The 19,882-nt window shown below is 34.8% G+C and overlaps 1 protein-coding gene across 1 annotated transcript in view; it reads left to right on the top strand.

The window, feature by feature from the left end:
* The window catches only part of LOC145278291 (proton myo-inositol cotransporter-like), a 129,999-nt gene that overhangs the window by 21,971 nt on the left and 88,146 nt on the right, over positions 1–19,882 (top strand). The window contains exon 3 of the mRNA XM_080130584.1: positions 16,723–16,934. Within this exon, the coding sequence (XP_079986710.1) occupies positions 16,723–16,934 (212 nt within the window). The remainder of the gene's footprint in view (positions 1–16,722; positions 16,935–19,882) is intronic.

The following is a 19,882-nucleotide window of genomic DNA, read 5'->3' as shown; positions in this document are numbered from 1 at the left end:
TTGGATCCGGATCCTCGGGAGTCACCGTCAATCATGGCTTGGGCGCGACCAACATTCAGTGGATTAAGCCGAAAGTTGCTAAAACATTGAAGCGCTAAATAGTTTTCTTTTTTATTGTATTGAAAAATGTGAGTTTTTAATTAATATTTGGGTAAGGGCGGGTACTATACACAGATTCGAAAAAGTTTTCCAGAAACGTATAAATGAAAGCAAAGGTAAGGTAAATTACGTTTCTATCTAACTGGATAATTTTTTAGTGTTTTTATTTAATGTAAAATGTTTAATCGGCTCAAAAAACTCAGTGTTTATATATGTTTTTGAAAAAGACGAATGGTCGCGAACTTTGTTGAATACGTTAAGTTTGGGAAAATCAGTTAAAAACTATACAAAACAGTGTCAGACACCTACTGATTATATGTTATTGTTACATAGGCTGACATATTCGATGGGTTTCTGATAGTATTTTGTATAGTTTTTTAGTTTTAAATCATTTTCTCGAACTTAACATCATCAACAGTGTCCGTCACCGTTTGTATTTTTCAAATACACAGATAAACACTGTTTTTCGAGCCGGCTAAACGTTATAGTAAATAAAAGCCAGGTACGTCCAAGGATGGAATACTGTTGCCATATCTGGGCAGGAGCTGCTAAAAACAGCCTATCCTGCCTTGACAGAGTACAAAATAGACTTCGTGGCTTAGTGGGGGATGCCCTTTTCTCTACCCTGCAACCTCTCTCCCATAGAAGAGACGTTTCGAGCCTATCCTTGTTTTATCGTTATTTCCATGGCAGGTGCTCGTCTGAACTCCAATCTCTGGTCCCCCCTCGCCAATCTTTCACGAAAAACACCCGTCTAGCTGAATCCACTGTGAAAAATTTCCCCCACTTTATATCTGTGCCTAAATCAAAACGCGGATTCCATGGACAAAGCTTCTTTCTTAGAACTGCACGCCTGTGGAACTCTGTTCCGTCTGCTTGCTTCCCACCGGACTACAACTTGGATGTCTTCAAGTCCAACGTTAACAAATTCCTAACGAACCGCCCCCTTAAGTAAACACTTCATCAAATCTCCACACTAACGTAATGTACTTGCAATAACCCTTATCCCTGAGTGGCTTCCGGGCCTTGATAAGTGGGGATCACTGTGTAAAAAAAAACAAAAAAAACGGGTTTGTATTACTAAACACAGAAATGAAAAAGTTGTTAAAAAATAAAAATAACAAATAAATGTTCTCAAAGGCAAGATAAGTTACTTTTCTACCTAACTGGATAAGATTTTAGTACTTTATTTAGTGTAAAATGTTTAATCGATTCCAAAACATGTAGTGTTTATCCGTATATTTGAAAAATACAAATGGTGGCAGACTGTGTTGAACACGTTAAGTTTGGGAAAATGAGTTAAAACTAAAAATAACTATACAAAATACTGTCAGGAACTCACACAATATATGTTACCGTGACATAGGCAGACATGTATTCGGTGGGTTTTAACAGTATTTCGTATAGTTTTTTTTTAGTTTTAACTCATTTTCGAATCTATATGTACAGTAGTACAAACCCAATAAAAACACTAAAAATTATCCAATTAGGTAGAAAAGTAACTTATCTTGCCTTTGAAAATATTTACTTGTTATATATTTGTTTTTGTTGACAACTTTTTCAAGTCTTTGTGCAAGTACAAACCAAAAGGTGTATTTTTCTGTATAATTTTATTTTTAGCACCGCGCTTAAATTTAAATTTCACGATATCTTTTTGGGGGGAGGGTATTTTTTTACATTAGGTCCACCTCCACAATTATCGACTAGGCTGAATAAGAAAATTTCATTTAAAATTTGCAGAGACAATTAGTTTTCGAGATATAAAGACCTGTACTATGCACTATAATTCACTGACGGCCATGAATAAACACTCCCAACCTCCCCATAATAAGAAGGGCTTTCTGAATAAACAACACCCATGCCTAACGACGTGTTTTAACCTTTTACCTGTCTTTCGTCTTTTAAAAACGGCTTTTGGAATAAACATCACCATTCTCCCCATGTTAAGAACGGCTTTCAGAATAAACACCCCCAACCTACTCATGTTAATAATTGGTGAGGTGGACCTAATGTGAAAATTTACCTTTTGTTTTTTTTAATAAATTGTTAGTTGAAAGCACAGAATAGTGACAAAACACCATCCCATCCTCTTGGTAAGAATAGCAAAAAAAAAAATAAATAAATAATAATGGTTTTCTTGGTAGAAACTTTTCTGTATTTCACCTAACAATTTCTGGTGCTAATGAACTTGCTGATCAGCGCTATTTTTTAAATCGTATTTCCAAGTTTAATTAAAGTTTTATGATATGTTTTTTATTCAATTGTAAGGTTAAAGTACAGAATAGGTACAAAACACCCTCCCCTCGCCATGTTAAGAATGGCTTTTTAAATAATAACGTTATTATTTCAGCACGGATCACTCTCTACACGAGTACCTAATATTTTTTCAGCCATTCTTACCATAGAGAGGGGGTGGTGCTTTTTTAACTATTCTGTGCTTTTAACTAACAATTTATTAAAAAAAGATATTGTGAAATTATAAAAAAAATAAAAAGATATTGTGAAAGTTGAATTTAACTTGAAAAAAAAAGAATGTGAACGGCGTTTTCAACATTGTAGCCGAAGCATATTTGGCAATAAGGTCACGTTAGTTGATTAATAGGTGCTAATACGCTTACTGATCCGCGCTATTTTTTAAATCGTATTTCCAAGTTTAATTAAAGTTTTATGTTTTTTGGTATTTTTTTAGATTATGTCCACCTCCAAAATTTTCTTTTAAATGACGACTTTTAAAAGTTTCCGACTATGCTGAATACGAAGATCGCATTGTAATTTTGCAGAAATAATTAGTTATCGAGATATAAATAGTTGTTTATGCATTATATTCTTTGGCGGCCATCTTTGTTACGCGCGTAGATTTATTTATGACGCGCACAAGCGTGTAAAAAAGATGGCCGCCAGATATTACAATGCATTATACAACTTTTTATATCTCGATAACTACTTATTTCTGCAAAATTCCAATGTGATTTCCGTATTCAGCATAGTCGAAAACCTGCAAAAGTCGTCATTTAAAGAAAAATGTGGAGGTGGCCCTAATCTAAAAATTTACCGTTTTTTTATTCAATTGTAAGGTTAAAGTACAGAATAGGCACAAAACACCCTCTTCTCCCCATGTTAAGAATGGCGTTTTAAATAATAACGTTATTATTTCAGCACGGATCAATAAATGCACGAGTACCCAATTTCTTTAATAAAGAAAAAGTATTTATATTTTCTTATATAGAAACAACTTCTGTAAAAAAAAAGAAAAAACGTGTACTTTCAATTTTTGTTAAAAAAAGGTTTTCTTAAAAAAAAATACGGTAAAAAAAGCAAACAACAAAACATTAATCGGTATTCATTCAGAGAGTGATCCGTGCTGAAATAATAACGTTATTATTTAAAAAGACATTCTTAACATGGGGAAGGGAGGGTGTTTTGTACCTATTCTGTACTTTAACCTTACAATTGAATAAAAAAAATATAATAAAACTTTAATTAAACGTGGAAATACGATTTCAAAAATAGCGCGGACCACTTTTTGCATTAGCACCAAATATTATTTAAGCACGTCATCAATCCGTAAAATGTCTTTGAAAAAAAAACCTGTACTTTTACCAAACAATTTATAGTGTTAATAATAAAAAAAGTTCATACTTTCTTATATCGAAAAATAAAAAAACAAAAACAAAAAAAAACGACTTTGACTCAAAAACCAAGCGACAAACTTTTTTTTGCCTGATATAATAAAGAAAAAAATGTTTAAATTAAAAAATTTGGAAGATAAACAAATGAATTATGTTTTTTTTTTACTTATCGAGTAAATAGAAAATGAAATGTTCTAATTCGTTTCGTCAAATCGTGGTGTGTGAAAAGTTCAGTTCTATCAACAAACAGGTTCGCACTAACGGCTTACGAAAAATATTTTTATTTTATTTAATGTTTTAATAATTTCCGAGGAAAGATTATAACCGCATATAATATCTCTAATAATGTTCATTTTTATTTAATTATAGCTTGTCCATCCCTATTTCTATATAATTTGTTTTAATATAAAATTTTCAATTATTTATTTTATTAATATATTTTAGTAATTATCTGTTTAATTTATTTTGTTTTATTTATTTTGTTTAATTTATTTTGTTTAATTTATTTTGTTCTATTTTGTCCGTAATTTACATGCCTTCCGTTCTTGGTCGGTTATTTCTGACGAGTCCAAGGGAAGTAATCCACGCCTCGTTATAATTCTTTAATCTTTTGATTCATTTTTATGTTAATTGAAGAGGGTAACTCATGAATCATTGATTTTTATACGTCTTTAATTTTCATTATTTAAAAGTTAACGGATCACAATTTCATATGTTATTTATGTATCAAAGTTCAACGATTTCATCTTTTGAAAACTCTACCAAAGTCCTCCGCCAATTTTGGGTCTAAACATTTGAAATTTTAAATGTAAGTTACTTGGATATGGATCGGGTGTGTAGACGTGTTGCATTAAGGGTATTGAATAAAAATTTAAAAAAGAGATAAAGCAAGGAAAATGTAAAAGAAGCGAACGAAAAAAGCACATGAATAAACCTGTTTAAATGTTAAAACTAAAAAAAAAACTGTTAAAGTAGTGTGAACTTGAAACCCGTATGTTCCGACTCGACCCCTTTATCCACTTATCCACGGTGAATTGATCAAAATAACGTAATGTTATCTTACTATTTAAACCAAATCATGAAAGAACGGCAGACGCACACGCGTGATTGCTGAAAGAACGAGTTTTTGCGACCCTCATTGAATTCGCTGTTTTTATAAAAAAAAAAAACACGTTAACGTACATTTATAAATAATGAACCCCACCTTCCCCCTCCCCAAAAAGAAACAAAAAATACAAGAAATGTGGATTATATATTTTTTCTATCTTGTTATATTTTTTACGTCTTGTTACGTATTTTTGAATGCATTTTAGTTGGTTAAAATGTAATTGAGCTAAATATAGGATGCTAAAACCGGATATGATAAAAAGAAAGCTGGGACGCAATTCTTTTAAATCTAACAATATGTAAATAATGTTAATGTAAGTATTAGGAAATAGAATGTGGAACTAACAATATGTAGATAATGTTAATGTAAGTATTGGGAAATAGAATGTGGAACTAACAATATGTAGATAATGTTAATGTAAGTATTGGGAAATAGAATGTGGAACTAACAATATGTAGATAATGTTAATGTAAGTATTGGGAAATAGAATGTGGAACTAACAATATGTAAATAATGTTAATGTAAGTATTGGGAAATAGAATGTGGAACTAACAATATGTAGATAATGTTAATGTAAGTATTAGGAAATAGAATGTGGAACTAACAATATGTAGATAATGTTAATGTAAGTATTGGGAAATAGAATGTGGAACTAACAATATGTAGATAATGTTAATGTAAGTATTGGGAAATAGAATGTGGAACTAACAATATGTAGATAATGTTAATGTAAGTATTGGGAAATAGAATGTGGAACTAACAATATGTAGATAATGTTAATGTAAGTATTGGGAAATAGAATGTGGAACTAACAATATGTAGATAATGTTAATGTAAGTATTGGGAAATAGAATGTGGAACTAACAATATGTAAATAATGTTAATGTAAGTATTGGGAAATAGAATGTGGAACTTTAAACTGAATAAATGATTTAGAACAATGCGTGGCGATTAAACGGCTGTAATGATTTAGGGCTGCGGTGTTCGGTTTTTTTTTTTTTTTTTTTTTTTTTTTGAGGGGGTGTTGTATTTTTGTGTATAATCCGGAATAATAGAATGTCATGGTTGAAGCCAATGAGAATAGGCGGAATGTTATGGGTGAGAAATCATTATTTTCGAATCGCGAAGTGTAATAATAGTTGTAAGTGTACGAGTGTGCAATCCATTTAATAAGGGTGTCAGGTCAATATAGTTATAATGGCTATATAAATACCCGGTCTTGTCTGAGAGATGGGGGTATTTTTCAGTTAGAGGGAGAAATATGAACTACTTCGTCTTTAGATCTCGGCAATCGTGGTGATGTCTCTCGTAGGAAGTAAGATAAGGTTTTATTATAACGAATAAATGCATCTGTAACGATGTTCAAAAGTTACATAAGATGGTGGGTAAAAGTTTAGAAAAAATAAATTTGTATGTAGCATCTGCTATCGCAAAACTACCGTAATTTGGTCTAGAGGGGGATTTCTGCAATCAAATTATTATATATAGAAGATTTTATGCTACAGAAGATCGAAACAACATCAAACATACGTTCTAATCAGGATATGAAGAAGACGAAATAAGGATGATCTTTTTTCGTGATTCGAACCCCTCCCTCTGGCTAGCAGTAATCATCATTTCCTACCTTGATGAGAACGTAAGTTCGAAATATATATATATAAATTTATAAAATATATATGGCGATTAAGCTACACTGAAGAGTCCTAGAGTGAATTAAACGCGGAATATTCAGTGTAACTTAATCGACATATATATTTTATAAATTACTAACTAGCTCTCCCTACGTATTGAGCACTTTTGAAGTAAATACTTAGTTTACGCATAAATCTATACTTCCGTATATTAATTTTATGTGAGTAAATTAAGTAGTTATATATATATATATATATATATATATATATATATATATATATATATATATATATATATATATATAAAATACTAGGCGGAAGTTTCTCGAGAGCTCTTTCGGCTATCATCTCTTCAGGAGTAAATCGATAGCAATTTAAATAATATTGTAACGAAAATAAAGAGTTCTATTGGGGAACTTATTTAATGTGCCAACATACGGGGACATTAATTAAATTTATTTACGTTTAAAAAACGATTAAAAATGTTGGCACAACGAGGGAGAAGAAAAAAAAAGCGGGAGAAAAAATTCAAAGTTCCCCAAAGAGAAATAATGCGTTTGATGTTTCTTTTTGCCGGCACAAAGAAAGTTTACGCACCGCGATATAGACGGCCTCCAAAATCTTTAAATGGTTTTTGGAGTCCGCTCTATGTAGCACCTCGAACCAATCTATTTTATATCTATCGGCACAGCACGGGTTGTCAACCAAATGCTGGCCAATAGCAGAGTCCAAGGCTGCAGAAGGAGGGAGACCACCGAAGCCCATCCTCCCTTTTCTGATCTTCGATGGAACATGCTGGTTTATACGAGTCAAAAGGTGCAAGGTTGTTCGCCCAACATAACCAGCATCGCACTGGCATCTAAACTGATATACAATATTACTATTTTGGATGTAAGGCAAACTATCCTTGCGGAAAGACGGAAAAGCAGGTCTCGTAGTATATACCACACGCAAGGTCACCGAATTGAAGCAATCGTAAATACTTTTCGAATCTGTTTTGAAATTATATTACTCCCCTCCCCTATCCACGGTAATTTCAAATAAACCGGGCATTTCAAGGGTCCAAACTTTTTAGGGGATTTAACATCCGCAACCTTTTTGAAAATACAATCATCAATAAGGTCAACAGGATAACCATTATTGATGAATATTTCCCTGATCTTATCGAGTTCGACATCTAATCTGTTAGGCGAACAAATCATGAGGGCTCTATGTACCAAAGTATTAATTAAGCCGACCTTACGTGATTTAGGTACAAAAGACAACCAGTTCACATATAGGCCAGTAAATGTCGGCTTTCTATAAATTGTAGTGAGAAAGCCCCCCCCTTGAGCGTTCAACAAGAACATCCAAGAAAGGAAGCGAATTGTCCTTCTCACTTTCCATAGTGAACTTAAGAGCCCCATGTAAAGAATTCAACCTATTAAAAAATATCGACGCTTCACTTTGCGAAGGAAAAATAGCAAAAGTGTCGTCAACATATCTGAAATATGCAGTGGGTTTAGATGTAGAATTAAACATAACGGATTCATAGTACCCGACGAAAATATCCGCTAAAGTTGGGGCCAACGGACTCCCCATTGAAACCCCGTCAACCTAACAGTACATAATATTACAAAAACTAAATTCCACGGATTTCGTACACATTAAAATGAGTTCAATAAGAATCTCTTTAGAAAACCGTGGAGCAGTCAGGCGACCATCATATAAAGCGTCGGCACATATGCGTATAGTCTCATCCAACGGTATGTTGGTGAAAAGACTAGACATCAATGTGAGCACATGAAAGACGTCTCTGCATTAGAATCCAACCCACGTACACAATCAACGAACCGAAAAGAATCTGGGATACAATGCGTGGTGTATAGCTCACGCACAGGTTGCAAAATTTCCACAAGCCACTGAGCCAAAGAATGTTGTGCTGAACCAACCATTGATAAAATGGGTCTCAGTGGAACACCTTGCTTGTGGATTTTGGGGAGACCATACATTCTGGGACGTTGTGACCCAGAGGGCCTGATCCTGTCATAGACATCCTTGCAAAACACCTTCTTTTTAAATAATGCAAGTAAACGTCTCTGCATTTTAGCCTCGTTCTTGCAAGTATTATCTGTCAACTCGACAGAGCCGAGTTTACGGAATTTCGAACCATCATTGAGAATAACTGCCATTTTCTCAACGTAGTCCGATTTATCCAAAATCACCACTCCTGCACCTTTGTCTGGTTTACACATATAAATATCGGTATTAGATTTTAACGCTTTCATCGTCTTAAATTGCGTTATGTTCCAGACAAAGTCGCTATGATCGACAAGATTGTTACTATATCCGTGAGCTAAGGCAACTAAATTGGATTTCATCCCAACAATTTTTTTCTGGGGAATTAGGCACATTATGTCTAAGTTGAGAGAACAAAACTTCAAAGGCAGAAAGTGTTCTCTCTTTATTTAAACTCGTGGGGGAATACAAAAATCTAATCCCCTAGACAAAACTCTATTTTCAATTTCTGTAAGGACAGTTTTTGAAAAATTGAAAATATGTTTGCTTCCATTAGTGGGTTCACACCCATATCTTCTGCGAACCAGAAGAGCAAGGTGTTTACTATTATCTTTGGAAGCATTTTGCCTAGCAAATTGATCACCGATAGATAAATATTTGCAAAAACGGAAAAAATCACAAAAGGACAGGAACCCGACCAAAGTTGATGACGATTCCTAATATACGTCTCAAGATTCTCCATCAACTTATTCATGTCGTCACGTATAAACGCACGCTCCATAGACAAACTTGGTTTCACTCTAGATGGAGCAATACGTTTACTAATGTAAACTGGGGCTACATCTTGTTCCAGACAAGAACGCAAAAAAGAACGCAAAAAAGCTAAGGAGAGATTGGTAGATCTAATTCTACTCCTTAATCTTACAATATTATTACACAATTCTATTTATGGTATGTGTACCTCTTCCGAAAATATTTAAATAAATGTTTAGAGGTACAGAATTTGTATATGGTTTTAAATAAAATACTAGGCGAAAGTTTCTCGAGAGCTCTTTCGGCTATCATCTCTTCAGGAGTAAATCGATAGCATCATTTAAAGATTTTGGAGGCCGTCTCTATCGCGGTGTGACGCGGTGTGACGCGGTGTGACCTTCTTTGTGCCGGCAAAAAGAAACATCAAACGCATTGTTTCTCTTTGGGGAACTTTGAATTTTTTCTCCCGCTTTTTTTTTCTTCTCCCTCGTTGTGCCAACATTTTTAATCGTTTTTTAAACGTAAATAAATTTAATTAATGTCCCCGTACGTTGGCACATTAAATAAGTTCCCCAATAGAACTCTTTATTTTCGTTACAATATTATTTAGATTGCTATCGATTTACTCCTGAAGAGATGATAGCCGAAAGAGCTCTCGAGAAACTTCCGCCTAGTATTTTATTTAAAACCATATACAAATTATGTACCTCTAAACATTTATATATATATATATATATATATATATATATATATATATATATATATAACTACTTAATTTAATTTAAATGCTCAATACGTAGATAGAGATAGTTAGTAATTTATAAAATATATATGGCGATTAAGCTACACTGAATATTCGGCGTTTCATCCACTCTAGTACTCCTCAGGCTTATGCGCGACTTCTGTGGTTGTTTATCGTTTTTATATGCTCCTCTTCTATTGAGATTTTAGTTAGCCAATCAGCTTTCTAGTATCCACCGCGACCCTTCCTATCAGCCAATGGGCATGCATTTTATCGGACAAAGGATCTGCTTTAAAACTAGGTTAGTGTTTTTTATTGTTAGTTTATATATAAATATATATATGTGTGTACATACATATATGCACATATATATACACACATATAGATATACATACATATATGTGTGATCGTTTATGTATATTCATGTTTATTTAATTTATTTATTTGTTTATTTTCTATTGGTTTTTGTTAATTTGAAAGCAACCATTGAAAAAAGATGTATCAACATACCAATTGAACTGTTAAGGAACGTTTTCAACTCAATCAGTGAGCGTTGTAGGCTGTTCATGGGCCACAATAATTTGAAGACTTTCGATAAATAGCTGGTTTCTATATTTGTTCAGAGTATATTTATGCATAAAACTTTTCTTTTTTATTATAAATTTTGGTTTTATGGTCATTTAGTGCGTGTATACATTTTATTGGAACACCCCATATTTATATATATAAAACATTTATGCCCGGCGTTGCCGGGTGTTTGGATGTGTATGTTGAGCAAAAAAAAAAAATAGTGGTAGTAGGAAAGCAAGCTCGAACCCGTACCGCGCAGGAGGGAGAGAACGGAAAAAAACCTGGTGTCTTTGCTGTTACGACCACCGCCAAACCGGAATGACTTATTTTTAAATTAAGGCTAGACAATCGAAAGTAGAGGATAATTTAAAAAAATATCGGCGAAAATAGCGAAAAAACGACCCACCCCTGTAGAAAAGTGCCCAGTTGAATGTCTTTAGCGAATTTTTCGATGTTTGTCGTCTGAAATGTCGAGCTTCAAAACTATACTAATCTTGGTAAAATCCGTCGTCTCTGTCGAATGTTTTAAGCAGGCATGCAAACATACATGCACACATACATTTACATATTGGTAACTAAAAATTTTCGACCCAAACAAAAAAGCTTTCGCCATCTCTGAATACCCTTTATGCAAAATTTACAAATGTTTAGACAAGAAATTGTTTGAGTAATTTGGTAGAGACCGCAGTGGTAATTTTTTTTAACTTTGACCCCTATTATGACCCCTTAACATTTATTGTTTTGGGCTCAAATCATGTTATAAGTTAGATCCATGTCCAAGGAACCTATATCTAAAATTTCAAGTGTTTAGACCCAAAATTGGCGGAGGAGTTAGGTAGAGTTCTCAAAGGCCAAATCTTTGAACTTTGACCCCTTACCACTCAAATTTCTGGTCGAAAACTGATTACAAAGATTTTCTCAAATCTCCATACCCTGTGTATCAAATTTCAAGTCTGTAGACTTAAAATTGACAGAGTTATCGCGTAGGAAAATGTACACACACAGACACACACACACACACACGCACACACACAAAGACACATTCACTTTTATATATACAATATACTAGCATTTCATCCCGGTGTTAGGAGGTGTATGCTGAGCAAAAAGAAAACGCGTCATTTTTTTTTAAATTTGACCCCTATTATGACCCCTTAAAATTTATTGTTTTGGGCCCTAATCAAGTTATTAAGTTAGATTCATGTCCAACGAACCTATATCTAAAATTTCAAGTGTGTAGACCCCAAAGTGTCGGAGGAGTTTAGTCAAGTTCTCAAAGGTCAAGTCGTTGAACCTTTACCCCTTAACAGCGAAATTTTGGCCGAAAATCGATCACATCGATTTTCCAAAATCTCAGTACCCTGTATATCTAATTTCGAGTCTGTAAGCTAAAAATTGACAGAGTTAATGCGTAGGGAAATATACACAGATACACAGACAGACACACACACACACACACACACACACATAGACACAGAGACACGTTCACATTTATAGATATACTAGCATTTCAGCCCGGGAGTTTGGAGGTGTATGCTGAGCAAAAAACAAAAAACAAAAAAAAACGGTCAATTCTTTTAACTTTGACCCCTATTATGACCCCTTAACATTTATTGTTTTGGGCTCAAATCAAGTTATTAAGTTAGATCCATGTCCAAGGAAACTTTATCTAAAATTTCAAGTGTTTAGACCAAAAATAGTCGGAGGATTTTGGTAGAGTTCTCAAAGGTCAAACTATTGCAAATTTCTGGCCGAAAACGGATCACAAAGATTTTCTCAAATCTCCATACCCTATGTATTAAATTCCGAGTCTGGAGACTCAAAATTGACAGAGTTATCACGTAGAAAAATGTAAACACAGAGACACACACACAGACACATTCACTTTTATATATATAATATACTAGCATTTCAGCCCGGCGTTGCCCGGGTGTTAGGAGGTGTATGCTGAGCAAAAAAAAAACGGGTCAATTTTTTAAAAACTTTTATCCCTATTATGACACCTTACCGTTTATTGCTTTGGGCTCTAATCAAGTTATTACGTTAGATCCATGTCCAAGGAACATATATCTAAAATTTCAAGTGTGTTGACCCCAAAGTGTTTGGTCGAGTTCTCAAACGTCAAATCGTTGCACTGACCCCTTAACAGCCAAATTTCTGGCCGAATACCGATCAAATAGATTTTCCCAAATCTCAGTACTCTGTATATTAAATTTCGAGTCTATAGACTAAAATTTGACAGATTTGACGTAGGGAAATGTACACAGTCACACAGACAGACTCACAGACACACAGACACGTTCACTTTTATACATACATATATATATATATATATATATATATATATATATATATATATATATATATATATATATATATATTCACAAGCATCAAGTAATGTGGGGTCAAATTATTTTATGACTAGTTATAAATTCTTCTCCCGGTTGGAGGGCATCAAAAAGTAAGCTTCAAGCATATACGTTTGCCAGGACGGTCGGCGTGGATTGTTGCCTTAAATAATCGCACGAAATGTGAATTTTTTCCTTTTGTTTTATTATATTTTCACCCTAAACAAAGCACAGAGCCACTTTTCTGTAGACGGTTATTATCAGGGGCATAAGTTGCAGGAATACTATGTAGAAATTTGAGCAGCAAGACGTTTGTTCGCATTACAATTAAACTTCTGCATGTCAGTACAATTAAGAAAAAAAAAAGTAGGAACCTGGAAGGGAATTTTACACTTTAGCAGTTCTGGGGAAGAAACTATTGGTGTAGAAGTCTAAGTATCTCTACTGTGTAGGAGTGAGACTTTGCTGCATATCGGTTTGACAGAAGTGTTTACGTCGAGGGGTACAAGGGCTGGTAGTTCGTCGAATATCCACCATTAAAATATTTATAAAACAGGCAGAGGGATGCAACATTTCGTCGATGAAGCTTATGTGACAGTTCAGGACCTATCAGGTTGGCGACTCTCTTTTGAACACTGTCCATGTGTAAGAGACTAGTAGCAGATGCACCAGACCAAATGTGACAACAATACTCCATACATGGGCTAATAGTGGCCTTATAGAGATAAGGATACTTTCAGGCGTAATTAACTTTCTATTAATATAGAGAGAGCACACCTTTGTTGCTGCAGCATTTGCAATTATCTCAATGTATCTGTTCAAATTCATGTTCCCTGTGAACGTTAAGCCAAGGAATTTAAAAGAAGTATTTTCAAGTAATGTAGCTTTAGCCATAGCTATTTGTGGTTGGGAAGGTTTCTTGTAATTATTGAAGGAAACAAGCTTAGCCTTGGCAACATTGAATGTGACCATTCATTTTTGTCCCCATTCCCCAATGATTGGAGGTCTCTCTCTAGTGTTGCTACCATTGCCTAAAATATGAGTTCATTCGTTAGTTATAAAGCGTGGTGTCATCAGCAAATATAAAAATCAGGGAGGAAGTGGTCTGCTGGGTCTAATGTAGTTTAAAACAAACCGATTGCCAAGCATGTTAGACTTTTCGGTTGCTGAGCAAACAACTTCATGATTGTTGGATAGTGGGGTAATTGTTGATTGCCCATTATTTACTACACTATTGTAGATTTTCCAGAAATCGCGAGTTCCTTATTCTACGTTTCAATGCGTTTTCTGGTGGGTCCGGGATATTCTCTATTAGCTGTCGCTATTTGTTTTTTACAATTACTTCTAGCTTCAATATACTTTTGTCTATTTGTACTGGATATATGTCGGATAAAACTGATGTATGCATGCTGCCTTTGAGCAATGGTAGCTGCACAAGTAGAAGTAAACCATTGGGGAGAATGGGATTTGCTATAGAACTTCCGCATGAGAACATAAGCTTCAATTTCCACTTTGAACCATTCAGTGGTCTCATTTACGCACTATTCTGAAAAAAGACAAAAGATACTTCCCCATGGGCATCTCTGATGCTTCCATGTCAGCCTTCCTATAATATCTTGTCGTTTTGAGTAATGGTACTTTAGCTTTGAGTTGAGAATTTAGGGCAATTTCAACCATTATCACAGCGTGATCAGAATTCCCGAGGGCGCTATGGGCATGCGTTATACAATTATCAGGAACTGTGGTCAGAAAAAAGTCTAGAAGTGAGGCTTGTTGATCTTGCTGGTCTGGGAAACGTGTCAGAAACGCAACTGTCTTTAATAGAGAATGAGATATAGAGAAGCCACGCGTTATGCTACCAGCTACGTCTGTGTAAGTAGAGAAACCAAGCCAATTACTGTGATCGACATTAAAGTCACCAAATACATACACTTGCGAGATCGTATCATTGGAGAGTGCTGTATCTATGCTGTCAGAGACTTGGTTTATTAGAGTACAGTCCTGGGTCGAGGAGGAGCAGCATAAAAAATATAAGAAGCTTACGCTATGTTGCAGGTTAAGTTTAAAGCAGCTAAAAGTCTGGTCGCCTGATTCTAGTCTGATTCTTCTTCACTTCGTATCTTCGACTGTACTTATCACTTCCTACACTGATGCATTCTGGAAAAATTTTATTTAAAAATTATCTTCTGACTTCAAGACTCGTTTTAAGTCTGTGCAAAAGGGTTGATTGGTTGTTACGGCATATCAACCCTTTTCAGGTTATTTAATGCCGAATCCAGTGATTTTGAAGAACAATTTTTTAATAGAGTATATTTGTTTTTTCCAAGTCGGTTTCTATTTAACCCATAGTTGGGGCCCTAACAGGTACGACCATTCCGGGTCAGAGTGGACATTGGAGCAATGGCAATTAAAGGGTGGCTTCACACTCCCCAAAGCCCGCAAGCTGGGGCCTCAACATCGGATATAGTTTTAGGTCATATCCAGGACCTCCATGCCAGATGGGGAAATAGTGTAACATTGATCGATCCGTGTAGACTTCTTATATATACATATATATCTATATATATTTATGTGTGTGTGTGTATATATATATATATATATATATATATATATATATATATATATATATATATATATATATATATATATGCAAGAGAGAAAAATATCGACATTACAAAAATATATACCGGAACATATAGATTTACTTATCAATTCAATAAGGAAGATACATCATGACCAAAATGGGCATAAAGATAGTTCCTCACCCTTTCTATAGTTCATACCTTGCTCCTTTTGACTTTTGGTTATTTCCTAAGTTCTAAGAAAATGTTAGAGGCTGTCGTTATGAGACAATTGAGGTGATGAAAGAGGCTATGATGAGGGTCATTGAAACGCTCACACAAGAGGTCTATGGAGCCTTCCAGAAATTGTTCGAACGATACAACAAGTGCATTCGCCCATGCATGGAGTATTGTTGCCACATTTGAGCTGGTGCATCTACCATTAATTTCTACCTCTCCGTCCAAAGATGTCTTCAATTTAATCGGTCGCATGTTGTCAACTAAGCTTCAACCCATGTTTCATGGCCGCAATGTTGCATCTCTGTACCTGTTTTACAAGTATTTTAATGGAATCTGCTCTGATGGAATCGTTGCACTTATACCCCCACCTGATGTACATATCCCTGACAAATCTGCTTGGCAAAAAAATCACACCCCTTCACTGTTGAGATCGCTAAATGTCAGAAAGCTTACTACTCTAATAGTTTTATCCCCCAAAACACTAAACTTTCCCTTCCTGCTTCCCTGACTGTACTGATATTCAGAAGTTTAAATGCAACATAAACCAACATCTTTATAGTTCCGAGACCTTGTCCCAAACAGTAGCCCCTTACGTCAAAGTGGCGACGTGCTGGAACCTAAACAGCAGGAAGGTCTGAAAGGACAGGGATGCTGTCTCTGAAACCTGGATAGCAGAAAAGATTTGGTAACGTATCTGGAACCTGGACAACAAAGATGTCGTATTTGGAACATGAGCAATAGGACGGGCAGGGATAACTTCTCTGAAACCAGGACAAGAGAGACTCGAGCGATGTGATAAAACATGGGCACAGAGAGTTTGATGTGGGCGTTTCTGATGTTTAATGAGGTTCCTTATGCTGATATGGCTAGGAATTGAACCGGCTATTACAGGTAACTGTACAACGTCGACAGACGCCAAAGCTTAATTATAAAATCATTACATTATTATATTAAGTATGTATATAATACAATTAATAAGCTTTTTTTTTGTTTTTTGTTTTTTTGTAATTCAGTTGCATCTTGTTAATGTGTTGTTATTTCAGGTACATGTGGAGTTTAGGGGCTGTTTTGCCTTCAATCCAGTTCATCGGTACGCTTTTCTGTCCGGAATCTCCACGTTGGTTCATTCAACAATCTCGAAAAAGTGAAGCGAGGGAATCATTGATGAGAATACGAAATGGTCGAAATGTTGAAGAAGAATTGAAAGAAATTGAAGATAATTTTAAAGAAGTGCAGGAATCGATTGAAAAAATAGGTAAATATCATTTTTAATAACTGAAACTTTTGCCTATGTTGAATTGCCACTAGTCTCTCGCTCCTAGATGAGGTTCAAAAGAGAGTCGCCAATCTGATAGGTCCTGAACTGTCATCTAAACTTCAGCCTCTGTCCTATCGACGAAACATTGCATCGCTCTGCCTGTTCTACAAGCACTTTAACGGTGAATGCTCTGACGAACTGCAAGCACTTGTGCCCCCTCGACATAAATACCCCCGACAAACCCGACAAACAGTACAATCCCACCCCTACACAGTAGAGATCCCTAGATTTAAGAAAGCCTTCTACTCCAGTAGTTTCTTTTCCAGGACAGCTAGACTTTGGAATTCCCTTCCGGGTATCTGCTTCCCCAATTGTACTGACATGCAGAAGTTCAAGTACAACGTGAGCCGACAGCTTGCTGCCCAATTCCCTACACAGTACCCCTGATGTCTATGTCCCTGATAGTAGCCCCCTACAACAAAGTGGCAATGTGCCTTGTTTGGGGTGAAAATGTAATAAAAAAATTGAAATGACTGAGGCTATTATTGTAAAATAGTTTATCGCTGCTAATTTTGCAGAGAGAAAAATAAAGCAAAAGGTTATGGGCCTTTAGAAACGACCTCCTCTTACCTGCAACAACAAGATGGCGTTATGTATATTGGGCTTATATTTAATATAAACTCATTTTTATGAAAGTATTCATGATAAACATGAGACATATATCCGGGTTGTTCTTTTCTGAAAGAGACACGAAAACTTAATTATGTAAAAGTGCGCGTTTTGTTATTTTAAACAAAGTTAAGCGTAGTAATCCATGGTAAAGTGCACCGACATGAATTTATAGCACTCGACGAGATGAACCTGTGTTTATCGTTAAATCTCCCATTATGACAAAGGGGAAAAAGTTGCTGCTTTTTTTTCCGAATCGACTGTTGTTTAGTGTGAACAGTTTCTGAAGATGCTTTTAATTGTGTTTCTTTACTTATTGGCATATTACTAATAAGGATGCTGGAAATAAACGTTTTAATGTGGATATCGTTATCCGCCTGATAGACCAAGGATTCAGACGTTCACTAACTCTTACCCTTGATTAGCTTTTGGCCTTGATAAGTAGTGACCTAATTAGAAAACACACATCCGCAGGTGCATATTACAACGGCTTCTGTTATGCTATTAGGGGAATGGACTCTGTGCCAGGAAATAGATTCGCTATGGCCCCTAGCTATCATATTAGTGAGAATTGTTATGACCTTTTTCTACAATGGATTAGAAATATCGTCTATTTACCACTTTTATCTGTTCCTTGCTTTTTACTTTTCTGCTTAACTGTGTCACATTTCATTTCTTATTTTAAATAAAAGTTCGAAAACAAAAACTAAGAGTAATATTAGTAACTCAATTCCTAACAAAAAAAAAAATATAACCAAGTTTCGGTATCCAACCCAATGCACCTGACTTCTAAATTTCAAGAAGTTAAAATCTCTTGACTACAACTTAAAGCAGGTTTATTTACGTGTGAAACTGGAATTGGTCTGTCATTTTCTGTCTAAAACTTTAACAGGGTGCCACGTCACTTAAAAATAATCCTCAAAACCCGAGCTTTAAGATCGCAATGTACATTGAACTTGTGTGCATATGTTTTTTACTTATGCGCATAATGTTAATGTAAGTATTAGGAAATAGAATGTGGAACTAACAATATGTAGATAATGTTAATGTAAGTATTGGGAAATAGAATGTGGAACTAACAATATGTAAATAATGTTAATGTAAGTATTAGGAAATAGAATGTGGAACTAACAATATGTAGATAATGTTAATGTAAGTATTAGGAAATAGAATGTGGAACTAACAATATGTAGATAATGTTAATGTAAGTATTAGGAAATAGAATGTGGAACTAACAATATGTAGATAATGTTAATGTAAGTATTGGGAAATAGAATGTGGAACTAACAATATGTAAATAATGTTAATGTAAGTATTAGGAAATAGAATGTGGAACTAACAATATGTAGATAATGTTAATGTAAGTATTAGGAAATATAATGTGGAACTAACAATATGTAGATAATGTTAATGTAAGTATTGGGAAATAGAATGTGGAACTAACAATATGTAAATAATGTTAATGTAAGTATTGGGAAATAGAATGTGGAACTTTAAACTGAATAAATGATTTAGAACAATGCGTGGCGATTAAACGGCTGTAATGATTTAGGGCTGCGGTGTTCGGTTTTTTTTTTGTTTTTGTTTTTTTTTGAGGGGGTGTTGTATTTTTGTGTATAATCCGGAATAATAGAATGTCATGGTTGAAGCCAATGAGAATAGGCGGAATGTTATGGGTGAGAAATCATTATTTTCGAATCGCGAAGTGTAATAATAGTTGTAAGTGTACGAGTGTGCAATCCATTTAATAAGGGTGTCAGGTCAATATAGTTATAATGGCTATATAAATACCCGGTCTTGTCTGAGAGAGTGGGGGTATTTTTCAGTTAGAGGGAGAAATATGAACTACTTCGTCTTTAGATCTCGGCAATCGTGGTGATGTCTCTCGTAGGAAGTAAGATAAGGTTTTATTATAACGAATAAATGCATCTGTAACGACGTTCAAAAGTTACATTAGATGGTGGGTAAAAGTTTAGAAAAAATAAATTTGTATGTAGCATCTGCTATCGCAAAACTACCGTAATTTGGTCCAGAAGGGGATTTCTGCAATCAAATTATTATATATAGAAGATTTTATGATCGAAACAACATCAAACATACGTTCTAATCAGGATATGAAGAAGACGAATTAAGGATGATCTTTTTTCGTGATTCGAACCCCTCCCTCTGGCTAGCAGTAATCATCATTTCCTACCTTGATGAAAACGTAAGTTCGAAATACATATATATAAATTTATAAAATATATATGGCGATTAACCTACACTGAAGAGTCCTA

Source organism: Euprymna scolopes, chromosome 6, assembly GCF_053919585.1.
Source record: "Euprymna scolopes isolate OS-2025 chromosome 6, ASM5391958v1, whole genome shotgun sequence".
Classification (NCBI taxonomy): Eukaryota; Metazoa; Mollusca; class Cephalopoda; order Sepiida; family Sepiolidae; genus Euprymna; species Euprymna scolopes.
Note: the sequence above shows the minus strand (reverse complement) of the source record. Positions and strands in the feature narration are given on the sequence as shown.